Below are 13371 nucleotides of genomic sequence, written 5' to 3' on the forward strand. Positions count from 1 at the left end.
GCAGTGTTACTGGTAATGTTTGTGTGGGGGTGCCTCCCTCAGGCCTGGGACACCCAGGGTTAGAGCTGGGCCAGGCGGTGGTGTTGTGGCGCAGCAATTTGGGAGGCCAGAGCAGGGACATCGCGCGTGCCAGCTCACGAGATGGGAGGGTGGTGAGCGAGCGTTGTGCCGCGGGCAGGGCTGGTCGTGGCTGGATTTCCTGGACATCTGTACACCTTGTAGCCGCTGCAGGTCCCAGGCTTACTAAGCGCCCAGCAGTGACAAAAGGCAGGTGCGTGGCAGCGTGCCACATGCTCCTAGTGCAGACACGGGGATTGCATGGGCTGGGGTTGCTCTCAACAACCACAGCGTCTTTGGAGATGGGTAATGAGTCAAAGCTGCAGCCAGGGAAGTGATAATTGATGGATGAAGTGGTTGGTTTGGCTTTTCCTTGTCAACTGTTTGATTCCCCACCAAACTTCTTCAGTGACCAAAGGCCAGAGCTGCCCAAGCTCTAAGACACCAGGTGGCTGGGAGAGCTCCACATTTCCCAGGTGGTTTTCTTGCTAGGTGGGCTGCAGTAGTGCAAGCCTAATGTTTTTAAATCACACCATTTGTATTTTGTGAAACCAGATAGGAGTGATTTCAGTCTTAAAGCTGGGACACAGTCTCTCCGTCATTCATCCTAATCCTTCCCCTGGCTTGTTGGGCATTCTTAAGGGTTGGATCAGGTCGCACAAGTGCTGTTCGTCCTGGCAGCTCTTCCTGAGTCCCACAGTAAAGCTCACGTGTATTGTTTCCTTGTGAAATAGTTTGTCCAGATGCCTTTGCTGTGGTCCTTTAGTATCTCCTTCTTTCTGCTTTGGCATGTGTTCTTCAGACTTGTTCAAAAGCCACCTCAGCCAGTTTGCTGGGTCATTGTTGAGCAGGAAAATGCTGGCTGGCCCTTTAATGATCCTTTGCTCCAGCTCTCCCTTCTCTAATACTCATCACTCTTGCAAACCTTTGGTGGATTTCTAGGACTCAAAGTTGGATGTTGAGTTGGAGGCAGGGCAGGGTGGGAAGGGAATTGAGTGGTATAAGATCTGGGCCTTCCCTAGCTGCAGCTTGATTAAGCTGCTCTGTTACAATAAACCCAAAATACTCTTCCCTGTGCACTTTCTTAATGGCTTGCATGTTACTTCAAGTTATGAAGGCAGGACAGTTACTTGTGTCTCTTCACTGTCTCAGATGGTGCCTTAGGCTTTGCAATTGTTTGAATGTGCAGTTTGGGATGGGGGGAGCTTTGGTGGTTTTGTTTTCTGTTTATTCCTGGTGACAGTCAATTCTCTACCTGGCTGACAGAATCAAGGCCCAGTCAAAATCCCTTGTAGTCAGAGTGAGCCATGGCAGCGTTTTACCCCTTCTGCACCTCCTGGGTGTTTTCCTCCCTACGTAAACATGCTCCCCCCGAACTCGTGTCGGGCAGTGCTGGTGTGAAGCAGAGGCTTCTGAGTAACCTGCAGCGTGAGCAGCACGAGCAGCGAGCCTCTTCCTGGAATTCAGAAGCTACAGCGAGTGGCCCCAGCTATGTCATGAGCTTTTTAATGATGACTGTGAGGGTGCAAATTTACCTGATATGTGACTCATTCATTAGGAGTGGAGGGGGCTGCTGCTGAGCTTCACCTTCACTGCTTCATCCCTCCTGCTTTAGGTAACACCTCGTTGAGAAACAGGGGGGAAACCAAAGCAGCAAGGGGATTGCTTTGAGAAGCTGACTTAGTCTTGCAGCCATGACGGAGCAGCCCAGCTGTCCTGACTGTGGTCTGCAATTGTAGAAAAGTTCAGTTTCCTGGCACTTTGTTTATTTATTTCAAATTCATAATACCAGCACACATGGGGCATAACGCATGACTTCTCTGGAACAGCAAGTCTTTTGCAAGATATTTATTTTAGGCTTTGGCTGAACACATGAATAAACCAGCAAAAGAAAGAAATAACAATTATGACAATGATGAGGTCAATCTTAGAGAGAAAATTGTCTTGAGAGCACCCACTTAAGTGAAATTGTCGCTTGAGACAACTGTGTAGGTTCACAGACACAGCAGGAGGCAATCGATTAATGGCTCCTTTGGCTCAATGGGAGGTGGAGAAGCAGCTGCCTTTGATTTTTTTAGCCTTCTTGCACACCAATGCTTTCCACCGGGGAGTGGTAAACAGGAATATTCTGACCATCCCGCAGTTTTAAGGTGACATCCTGAAGGCACCAGCTGACAGAAACCAAAAGAGATTTTTTAACTTATTTCAATCACTTTTAACATAGTAGTAAAGTCAGTGTAGAAACAGCTGGCATGGTGAAACAACTCATTCCACGCATTCATTGCTTTTAAAAATTCTCTCAAGTGTTTTAAAACTTGGTTTGCGAGTGCCAGCTTCTGAAAGCTGTTTTCCCTAATAGTGTAGCACAGCCCAGATTTAAAGGTCTGGGATGCGTGTTCCTATTTGTTGCAACTCAAATAAAATCCTGCCAGCTATTTTTAGACAGGACATTCCTCCCCCGACCCAGTGCCTTTCTTCCTCTCCATCCTGCGGGTGCATTCCTTGCTCCACTCCTCTCCAGCCTTGGAGCCAGACCGTGTTGCTAAGGAATTATCCTGGCTTGGAGGAGTTTGAACACTGTGTGATCGCTCAACATGACGGCTGAAACCCTGACAGGGTACGATGGTGGTTACTCGGAGAAGGAAAACTGCCTTTGCTGGAGGCTGAGCGGGGAGTCTTTTCCTTCCTCTAAGCTCTGCTCCAAACCCACTTCTGTGAGACTACTCATCCTGCTTTTCCAGCTGGGAAGGGCTATTATTTTGGGGTACTAAGATAGAATTTTTTTCAAAAGCTCCTGGCGCTTGCCCAGCTCTGCTGTAGCTGGAGTCAGTGCTGAGTACACACAATTAGATAATTAGGCGGCCACACCTCTGTGAGACGGGTCTGTGGCAGGGCTCTTCCCTCGCCAACCCTCCGCCTCCATCCGACCCCGGACGAGCAACTGCCTGGCTTATAACAGGGCTTGAAGGAGCAAGTGCTGGCTCCCCCCAGCCTGGCCTGGGGTCTCAGCCCTTCCTCCCGCTCGCTGCGGGGCAGGCAAGTGCCATTTTGCAGGACTGGTGCCTGGGTCGCCCTTGCCTCTGGGCCCTCTCCCCATCCCTGCGCTGCCTGTGCTGGGGTGAACGCCTCCTCCTCCTCCAGGTCCAAACCAGCTCACGTACTCTAAATTTCCCTTTTTTCAGTTGCCCTCTTTTTTTTATAACCACATAAATAAATAAAGCGCTATGGACAGACGGCACACTCGGAGTCAGGAGCGGTTCAGTGGCTCAGGAGCCTCAACTACTCTTGCCCAGAGCGCTGACCTCCTCGCGCCATGTAACTGTGTCTGTGTGGGTCTGGTTGCTCCCCGCGCTCTGCAGAGCCCCACCAGGATGGCCAGCTTACAGGTTTGTCATCACTATAGGGGATTTCGGGAGCTCCTCTTCATGAAGAAGATGGGAACCCGCCATTTTACTCCAAGTTCCTCAGCCGGGCGCAAGGACACCAAGTCCAGTCTAGCCCCGGGTGGAGCTGTGCACAGAGCCCCAACGTAGGCAGAGATGATCGAGTCTGACAGATTTGTCTGCCACAAACCCTGTTACAGAAGATGCTTTTTTTCTTTTTTTCCCCTCTTAAGCTTGCAGAAATGCACGGAGACCTCCATTTAAAACAAAACTCTGAGAGATATGTATGCACTTCAATTACTGCCGTAGTTTAACATCTTGCAATCTTCAGTTATCCTCACAGTAACTTGGCGAAACAGGAGGGAACTGCTATTTCCCTCCATCTGTGAGGAAGGAATAAGGAGGAGTGAGGAGATCAGAGCCCTGGCCCCCAGGGAAGTGCAGGTGTGCAAGAAAGGTGGTCGGGGCCTCTGGGGGTATCTCTGGTCACTAGGGAGGAGGAGCCTCTCAAGTCCCAGTCTAGTGCCTTCCTCCCATCATTGTACACCTTACTTCCCATAGTTACGTGGAAGAGAATTCCAGTAAATTGTGCTCATCTAATTATGAAAAGAAAACATTACCATATGGCTGGTGGAAGTTGAGCAAAAATGCTGTTGCTTTGAGTTTCTAAATAGAGCTGACAGAAGCTCCTAACAAACTCCAAGAACAAGTACATGAGAGGAGGTTTGCATCTAATGAAATTTCCTCTTTTGCAATGGAAGATGGACTTTGAATTTGTGTAGTAATTCTTTGCTTAGCTCTAGAAAACAATTTACCCTTGACAAGAGAGGTTTTCAGGCTTCAGTACTATGAAAATGTAAAGTCGCTACTACATGATGTGGAGTCAGAGCATCCTCCTACTGTAATATATCTGTTCTAGCACTTTTTTTTAACTATAAAGACCATGTTGGATAGCTTGAAAAAATTCCTGCATGATTTTTAGCTCACCTTGACAGGCTCTGATGTAATGTGTAAAATAATTCCTCTACTGCAATACGTAAAACCTCTACTAGACTTGCTGTTCAACAGTCTTGCACCTTCTGGGAGAAGAGGGGTGGGAGGGGACAATACGTTACCTTGGCACCCTGTATTTGTATATATACTGAGCTATAGCTTGCAGAACACACTTCACACAAATTAATGGCTCATGTTGTTCTTCTATTTGTACTCATAGGGCTGAATGAATATATTTCTCAACTAATTTATGGTTTTTGTCATAATGACAGTAATAAGCTTTCACAAGACCTTCAGACATGAATTTCCTCTTCCTTGGTGTGCATGATCTCAGCAACATGGATTACTAACACAAATATCCTGCTCCACTCTCTTCTCCTACCACTTCTCTCCCTGCATCTATCTGCTTCTCCCAGTACGCACCATTGGCGGGCGTGGTCCATCTCTGAGTTAATGTAGAGGTACCCCGCTGATTTTGTTCCGGATACCGGTAACTTTATCTGCAGATGTAAAAGTATGTTAAAGATTCAGTGAAGCATGCTACTGAAATGGCCATGTCCTCCTTCTACAGTCAAAGACGCAACACCTCCCTTTTAACTTAAACTCTTTTTTCTTTTTTTAACATATTTCAGAGTTTCACTAAGCTTTCCTAACGGCTAAGGTGTGCGTGCTATACAAGTATGCCTGTTCTGCCATACATTAATCTCTCTCTGCTGAAAGAATGCACTGTGTTACAGCTGCAACCCCCAGGGAAAACCACTCGCTCTCTGAAATATTTACGAGCAAACACCTCTCCTTACCAGAATGCATGGTGATCCAGAGGTGACCTGCACTGTGCCAGAGCTTCCCATAACCATAACAAGCCTGTAGGTTGAGATCCTCTACAGATCAGTCCATTAACATGCATCAAGGCAATGAGACATTCAATGATTTTTGTCAGCGTCACAAATTCTGCCACTCAGTTGTTTAACAAACAAAGCTAGAAGCTGCAGCACTGACCACAGCTAATTGCACTTGGTATAAAATCTGAATAAAAGAAATGTTTCAGGTGTAGTGTTTGCTGCTGGTATTGCCATCACAAAGGGAAAATACCAAGGGTTCTCCAACAGGCCCAGGAGCTAGGAATGTTGTGGAGTCAGTAAATTGATCTATGATATAATCACTAACGATTAACTAGTTTATTTTGTGAAAACGTGAATTCTCAGGAGCATAAAAATGCGGAGAAGAAAGTTGGTGGTTTGTGTCATGGGTGAGGTCGGCAGAAGGCAGGGTTTGACTTCACCCTGAGTCACCCGAGAGACCAGCATTCTTACACAGTGACACAGGAACATATCGGTGGGACAGGTTCTCTTCTTCTTTACAATCAGCATAAGAGGTTGTGCGTTTTCCCCACATTTGTGTCCTTGGATATGCTGCCTGGTAAAATCTCTAAAACCTGGGAAATGTTTTGACCCAGGGTGTCATGTGGGTGAAGCCTGGCTGGAGTGAGACAGAAAGTGGAATTTTATGTGAGTTGGTTGAAGGTTGATTTTTTTTTTTTTTTTTTTTTGGTGTGTGTCCTGACAGCCCCTCTTCTTCACTGCACCATCTGTCCCATTCCTTACTGCCCTTGCTTGGTCCCCAGGACTCCCAACAACTCACCGGGAGGTACCAAATGATGCAAATGTGACGAGATCCCTCAGTGCTGTTGCCTGGAGAGGTCTCTAGAGACGTTTTGCGTCACTAGCAAAACCAGGAAAGGGCAGCCAGCCCTGGATTAAGGGGTAAAAACACTGATGGAAAGTCCTTTTCAGGCAGCAACCCAGAGTGGAAGTGGACTTGTGTTTGCAAGGCTTGCCTCAGCCCAGCCCCGGGCTGACGCAAGGCAGCCTTGTGCAATGCTTCAGCACCCAGCGCAGCATTCTCCAGCCACTACGTAACCCCAGCGCTCAGCCCCACGCCGGGCAGCCGTCCTCCATGGCACAGACTTACAGGTGCTTTTAAAAACCACACCATTTGTGCTGTACCACAGCGTAGCTCCTAAGTGGCTATAAAACTCTGTTCTGAACAAGGCTTTAAAAACTAGCATGGGATGTATTGGGGGGGAGAGGGGGGCAGCTGCTATTTTAAAGCTGGGTCTGATATGTTTCTGAAAATGATTTTGTGGCTTAGAGTAGCAGGAGGGGGATCGACTGGCTTGGGAGGTCCCTTGGTGTTCTGTGATGTGCCCATATAGCACCATGTGAAGATGCTGCTCTTGCTGTTTCTAGTCCCTCACATTAGAGCATAGATTTATGCTCCGGAAATCCGTCCCTCTTTCAAATCAACTGGCATCCCATCCTACTGCCTTCCAGTGCCCCCAGGTGACTCGTGACCTGCTGAAAATCCCCCGGCTGATCTCTTCTCACCCAAGGCCTTGGGAAGCCACCCTGTGACACCACCTCCCCAGCGTTACCCGTGCTCTTTCTGTGTCCACACGATTACTCCCATCCGTCAGTCGGATGTTGTGAACCTTGAGAGGGGGAGCACCCAGGGCTTCCAGGGCATCGGGATGGCTGTTCAGTTGCTCCAAAGCCTGCTGGTAATACTGGGTCCTGGCAAAACTTTCTAGGTGAGAGAAACAGCGTAGTGAGGAGACTGTTCACTTAAAATCAAAACATAAGTAAAAAGAAAAAGACATTTGCTCCAGACTGCCACACCCTCCCTGAAAAACAGTCCAAAACTACTAATTAGGAGAAATTTGGCTAAAGGAGGAAACACACCCTTACACCAGAGAAGCAGTGCTGAACTGTAATGTTGTTCAGCTCATTTAAGTGAAGAGGGGTCTGAATATAGCTTGTTCCATACTGATACACAGTTCAGCTTATGGCTGTGTCTCCCTGCTTTTCATACATTTGTACATCATCTAAAAGGAATAACAGGGAAAAAAAAGCGTAAGGATGAATATCTGAAAATGTTCTGAATGTAATTCAATTATTTTTAAAGGAGGTACAGAAAATACTTTAAGAATGGACACTATTTCACAGACGTTGGTGTGAGACAGAACAGCTGCTGTGAAACTCTTGCTGTGGTCTTGCTACAGCTTTTCAAGTGGCAGCCATGAAGCTGCAACTCTACGGACGGGTGCATGAAAAGGGGGGCACAAAGAAGCACCTTTAGAGTTAATGGTCAAGCAGCAACAATAGCACAGTAGACTGGATGCTGCAGTGTTGGCATATGGAAGACAATTGTAGTAAACTGCTATTTACTGGTGTCTGGTTACCACGTACAGCTGGGAAATGCTGTCCACTGGTGACCACTGCACAGTGCAGAGCTGTGAGGCTGCAAAGGTGCCGACTCTCCTTATGGAGGCAGAGACTTGCTTATAAACAGTTTTAAGGTTTGCCTGCTGAGGTTTCTAGAGGTGCTTCACGCCAGCCTAACTCCACTCTCTTGTCATCAAGAAGGGGAGAATTCAGCTAAGAGTGTGCACGTGTGAAAAGCCTACTCTGGCAACTTTGTTCTTCCCTTCCAAAGAGTTTAAAACAAGGTGTAGGCTTTGTTTCCTGGTCTCCTGCCTGTCAGTATGACTCTTGGAGCACGAGTCAGAAGGATGCTGCCCCCTCTCCCTAATTAGCGGCATCCCCTGTGAGCAGGCAGCATCCAGTTGGCATAGAAACAGCTTTGCTAGGCTTCAGCCTGCACTGGTCCTCCCCAGCCCCCTGGGCCATCCTAAGGAGCTCCAGCAAAAGGGATTGCAGCACACCAGCCTTTAGTGCCTACGGATCGTGGCAAGCAGCCACCCAGACCATGTTAACAGTATGTTGTGCTCATCCTGCAGGTTGGAGGGGAAACAGGTTCAAGTTTCCTGGTGCTCCTTCTCTGCTGTTCCTTGTTAGCCTCTTGCATATTGGACGTAAAATGCCTGACTAATCTGTTTGTCCACGCGTTTTCAGTAGGAGAACTGAAAGCAAGCTGGGGTTGGCTGGGGACACTGCTCCTGTGAGGAGGGTGTGGAGGTGAAGAGAGAGCAGAAATAGGATTACCTGAGTGTTTGAACAAGCCCTCACAGAGACCGCACGTATGCAGACTTCCCTTCAGCCTGAAGGAAGGGCAGGGAAGCACCCCTCTCCCCCTGCTCCCACCACCCACTATGGAAGCCACTTGCTACTCACAGGTCCCAGTATGGGCCAGTTCTGTGCACTGGGATAGCAGAAGGAACTGGGATAACCCTAGGTGAAGGCCAAGGGAGGAAGAGTCCCAGTGTGGCTCCCCTGTCTGCTGGAGGCTACAGAAGGACACACTCTGCAGCAGAAAGTGTCCTTTTGACAGCCTGGTTGGCTTGTCACCAAGTTATCAGACAGCTACTCGGCAGCCACTGATATTGCAACAGAGCAAGAAGTAGCCATCGCATTGTGCCACTTGATTGCACAGCTAAGTGATGCGGGGAATAAGCCCTCTGACTTTCTGTATAGCACGAGGGGTGACTTTTTCCCCCCCCAGAGATTTCTAGATAACAGTGCTGAAGCTGAAAATTAAAAAATGCTAATGTCCTTGCTAAAGCCAGATTCAATATTTTAAAGAGTAAGAGGATCGTATATCCATCATGTACTGCAGAGCTTGAGGGCATGAGCTGCCTAAAATTAAAGCCTGCTTCCCAGCCTTGTCTGATTTGTTATTAATACGTGTAAAATGAAGGGGAGGTTTCAGAGCTTATCTGAGGGCTTGAGGAACAGGCTTGGCTACAGTTTTCTGGCAGCATCCTCTGATATAAGGGTAGGTGAAAAGCAGTATTACTTGATAGTACCAGCAAGGGAGAGGCATAGGGCCAAGAGGCCTATAGCACCCCCTGAGATAGAGGCAAAGCCTATTTCTGGTCTGATGCTAAAGATCTAGAAACCATTTTAGAAAAAATAACTATCATTTGGTCTAATAATTTGGACTCTCAGCCAAAGACATGTAGCAACTAGAACTGTCTATAAACAGCAATGGCACTTGTGTAGCTTTTCTCTCCTTGTCCTGGTCTTCTCAGTGCTGAGTGCTCTTATCTGCCCTTCATTCAGGAGAAACTAACGATGTCTTAGCACTTCACAGGCGTGTTAAGTTTAAGGGCCAGCACCACAGAGAGATTTACAGATAAAACCGCTAGACTTTAATACCTTCTCACAGATGGTCCTCTTTTCCTGCCCAGCTGTAAAATCTCAGTAAGAAATGAAACCTGCATTACTGCCTAAGCTTTCACTTCACCCTCAGGAGATGCCCCCAGAAACCAGACTTTCTCTGGACCACAGCAGCCCGCTCCCTATGCAATACCCGCCTCTGGCAATGCGTGCAGCAGCCCTGGGGCTGAACAAAGCAGAGCCCGTGGAGGCAGAAACCAGAGAGGCTCAGCCACACTTCCCTTAACTTCATCCGCTTTTCACATCTTGCATGCTGCTATTTTCCCCGTTACACAAAAGCAAATGAAAGGGGCAGAGGGGAAATAAGGTTGCTAACAGCACCGAGACTTACTTTGCATAAGATTATACATCACGATGCATCCCCCGCCGCTGAACAGTCCCATGAAAACAGCCATTTGCTGCAGTTTTCTTAGAGAAGCTGGCATTTTTCCTCCCTGAAAAGAAAAAGGGAAGACATTTCTTGTAGAAGAAGAAAGCTAAAGGGTTGTTTTCCCCCCTCCCCTCCTCCTAAAAGCCCTTTCCAACCAGGCCTGAATGAAAGCGCAGTGCACAACCATCAGGCTCTTGCTCGCTGGGGCCCCACCGCGCGCCCAGAAGGAAGGGTGGTGAGAACAGAACAAACTGGGGACCCAGCCGGGTTGAATGTGTTTATTCAACTTCTTTTAGCGATGCCACCACTTCGCTAATTGCCGAGAAGAAAATGACCTCCCCGGTGTGGCCAGGGGCCAGCACCACGGCGCATTGTTGCGGGGGCTCCCAGCGCCTGTGCGCTCGCTCGCACACTGTGAGCATTCAGGCTCCGGGGGCCAGATTTCTCTCTCGAGTAAAATCCTCTAAAGTAAACATGCTCGCAGCAGGGCTGGATTTGGCCTGCAGTGGTAAGGGACAGAGCCAAGCCAGCGCTGTGCCAGCAAAGATAATGGAGCCAGGGTGTGTGTATTCTGTTGTGCTGGTTTTTTTCCCAAGCCGTGGATAAACAGGAAGGCTCTTGCAAGCTATTTTTCTTCCTTCCTGCACTCCCCAGCCCAAGCTTGCCCTTTTAATGAGTCACAATTTTGGCATTTGAATGAATGACCCAGCAGAATAAGAAACACCTCTGAGAAAGTCAATCTACTAAACGCTTCCACGGTTTGGGTAAGAGGGGGACCGTGTGGCCTGAAGAGCCTGAGCTAATGCTCCTGCCCACAACAGGTTAGTAGGAGTTGAGCTGAGTCGTCAGTGGGAGAGTAGCACGTTGCTTCAGGCTGTGGCAGGATGGGACTTGACGGAGCATCCAAGTATCGGCTTATGCTCTTGCTTCTCTCGCAGCTGGGATGGTAGGGAGGAATGGTTTGACAGCAATTAAAAAAAAAAAAAAAAAAAAGAAATAAAAATTAGCAAAAGGCTGCCCTTTTTGATGTAGGGAAAACAACCCTTAGCCTCTGAATACTTGAGGAAGCTGTATGGAATTTCTAGTCCCAAAGGTTTCACACCTCGATCCTTGTGCCATGATGGTGTGACTTAAGTGTTACACTCAGCGAGAGCTGGTTAATAAACTGAGGCCCAAACCAGTTACAGAAATGTGACCTGGGCAAGGCCGTTTGAGTCCTGTTGTGAAAACCACCTCTAGCATCCCTCAGGTATGCGTTAGTCAGGTATTGCTCAGCTGACAACCACAGTTTAGAGAGGGTGGAGAGGCAAATGTCAGGACTCCTTCCCCTCGTGGCCGGGTCAGGGTGACACGGGCAGCCTCCCTGCGCTCACCACTCTACTGACATGACCGTACACCATCTCTTGCGTCCTCTAGCCCAAGGGAAACCGTGAATGCAACCCAGGTACAACTTCCATCTACCATAACACATGCTATCCCTTAGTCGAAGGCTTGTTAACTAGTTCCCTTGATTTTAAGAGCTCTTAAGTTTACTGTTTAATTTACTTCAAATTTATAGGTGGCTAGTGACGGTAGCAACCTGCAGGTAGAAACACGTGGGTATTATGCCTATTTTATGCCCCAAAATCCCCAAATTGTGCCATTGGTACAGTCAGTCATCTCTCACTCCTGATCTGTTTCTCTGATGAGTTTTCATCTTCACTTCCCCTGGGGAACTTGAGCAGCGTGAGATGTTGCAGCAGAGGAAGTAGAGAAATGGTGGCAGTTGTTTCACAAGGACAGAGAGAGCTTTCTGCTCACCCACTTGTGTTTGCATCTTTCCTTAAATCACAATTTGTAACATTATTTCCCCCTCCCTCAAACTGTAAAATCTGATTAATAACTGAGTTTCCCATAAGATCCGTTTGGCCAGGAGGAGGATCTGACACCAACACCACATAATGGAGGGGGGAAAAAAAAAAAGAAAAAGGTGGTAAATCTGGAGAGCGGATCAGATATAACAGGCTGTGACCCATGGCATTTGTTTTTGCCCCTTTCAAAGTTGCAACCAGGCAAAATTTGCTTTCTGTGATGAAATTCAGGGTAACTGAATGCAAACCTCTGGCGGTGGGGGGTGCTGCCAGCAGTTTGCTGAGTAAAAGTGGGAAGATGCAGAGGTATTGCACCAGCAAGGAGGTTTTGACCAAGGCTCAGGGGACCTGCCTAGCACAGGGCGGAAATTAGAGGCTCTGCAACTTGCTGTCAGCGGGTTTGAGGTTTGTTAGGTCTCACGGTCTGCTCGCACCCAAACAAGGGGGATGGAAAGTGAGAAGCTTTGCACAGCACATGTCTCAGCACCACCTCCGCTCCCAGCAGGTCAGCGGCCGCGAGCGCCCTGATGGTGCCGGGATGGGATGGTGCCATCTGGCAAGGGAGCTTGGCAGCTGAGAACTGATGATCCCAGTAAGCACTGCTGCCCCATGCAGCTCTCATGGCTGCTCCTGATGTGCTGCCCCTGCCTGCAACAATAACTCCTTGCTGGTCCTGGTGAGGCAGGGATGTGGGGGGGCTGAGATGCGCCCACGTTGTGCAGCCCGCACCGGCTCTGCAAAAATCCTCGTTGCTGTAACAGGGAGAACATCTCCATTGGTTGTGTTCGGTCACAGTGGGAAGCCCGCAGGCTGGACCACCCCATCCCCAGTCTAGCCCTTGATGCTCTCCTCCCACTTGTTTCTCAGCTGTTTTCCCAAGCCAGTCCTATGACAGCACGTTGCGGGAAGAGGTTCAGAGCTACACGTTTTAACAAGCCTCTCAAGACCTTGCAAACCTTCTCTTTGATCCCACAATTCCCTGTTAGCTTCCAAAAGCAAGGACAGAGGTGTCCTTGGAGCCCAGAGCTGCTGCTCCCCTCCCCTGCCATCATGGTGTCTTGCTGCATGGATATCCAGATACTGCATCCAAATCCTTGAGCATCCTTTTGCGTGCTGCTGACTTCTGAATGATGACGCTGGAGATACTAATGCTGTCAGCTTGTGGAAGACCAAAACGTAGTAAGGAGCTGTTGTCTGCAAGGACTCATCGCTAGGATTTCTGCCCTCTGGCCAACCGTGTTTGCTGCTCCCATCTGCTGCTCTGCTGAAGTGCCATGGAGACGGCTCGCTAGGGAAGGGAAGCAGCGGCATGCCCAGAGTTGTGCCTCCTGTTCTAAACCTTGCTGAAAATTACTTAGCGCCTGCAAAGCGTAGAGGCTATTAAATGGAAGGACCAAACCCCCTCAACTTCAGTTGCCACAAAGGCAGCAACTGTAAGACAATACATTTAGGGGAATTTTACAGATACAACCTGCAATTGCCTCCTAAGGAGGGAAATTCAGGTTGTTATCTGCGGTGGAGATCTCCCCTCAGAACCTGTTATACCACTAAAAAGTATGCAAGTCAACGGGTGGAAAAAC

At 48.4% G+C, this 13371-nt stretch overlaps 1 protein-coding gene across 5 annotated transcripts in view; it reads right to left on the reverse strand.

Moving 5' to 3' along the window:
• Nucleotides 1-1890: 1890 nt before the first annotated feature.
• The window catches only part of COA1 (cytochrome c oxidase assembly factor 1), a 53457-nt gene continuing 41976 nt past the window's right edge, over nt 1891-13371 (reverse strand). For 3 of the 5 annotated variants that reach the window (XM_074890690.1, XM_074890943.1, XM_074890761.1), the window contains 4 exons: nt 9903-10005; nt 6868-7019; nt 4857-4933; nt 1891-2228 (listed from right to left, as the gene is read on the reverse strand). In XM_074890690.1, coding sequence (XP_074746791.1) covers nt 2132-2228; nt 4857-4933; nt 6868-7019; nt 9903-9996 — 420 coding nt within the window. In that variant the 5' untranslated portion in view covers nt 9997-10005 and the 3' untranslated portion in view covers nt 1891-2131. Of the gene's footprint in view, nt 2229-4856; nt 4934-6867; nt 7020-9902; nt 10006-10096; nt 10117-10665; nt 10880-13371 lie in introns of those variants that run through there. The other 2 variants (XM_074890858.1, XM_074891031.1) reach the window with 2 other exon arrangements.

Source organism: Strix uralensis, chromosome 1 (genome assembly GCF_047716275.1).
Source record: "Strix uralensis isolate ZFMK-TIS-50842 chromosome 1, bStrUra1, whole genome shotgun sequence".
NCBI lineage: Eukaryota > Metazoa > Chordata > Aves > Strigiformes > Strigidae > Strix > Strix uralensis.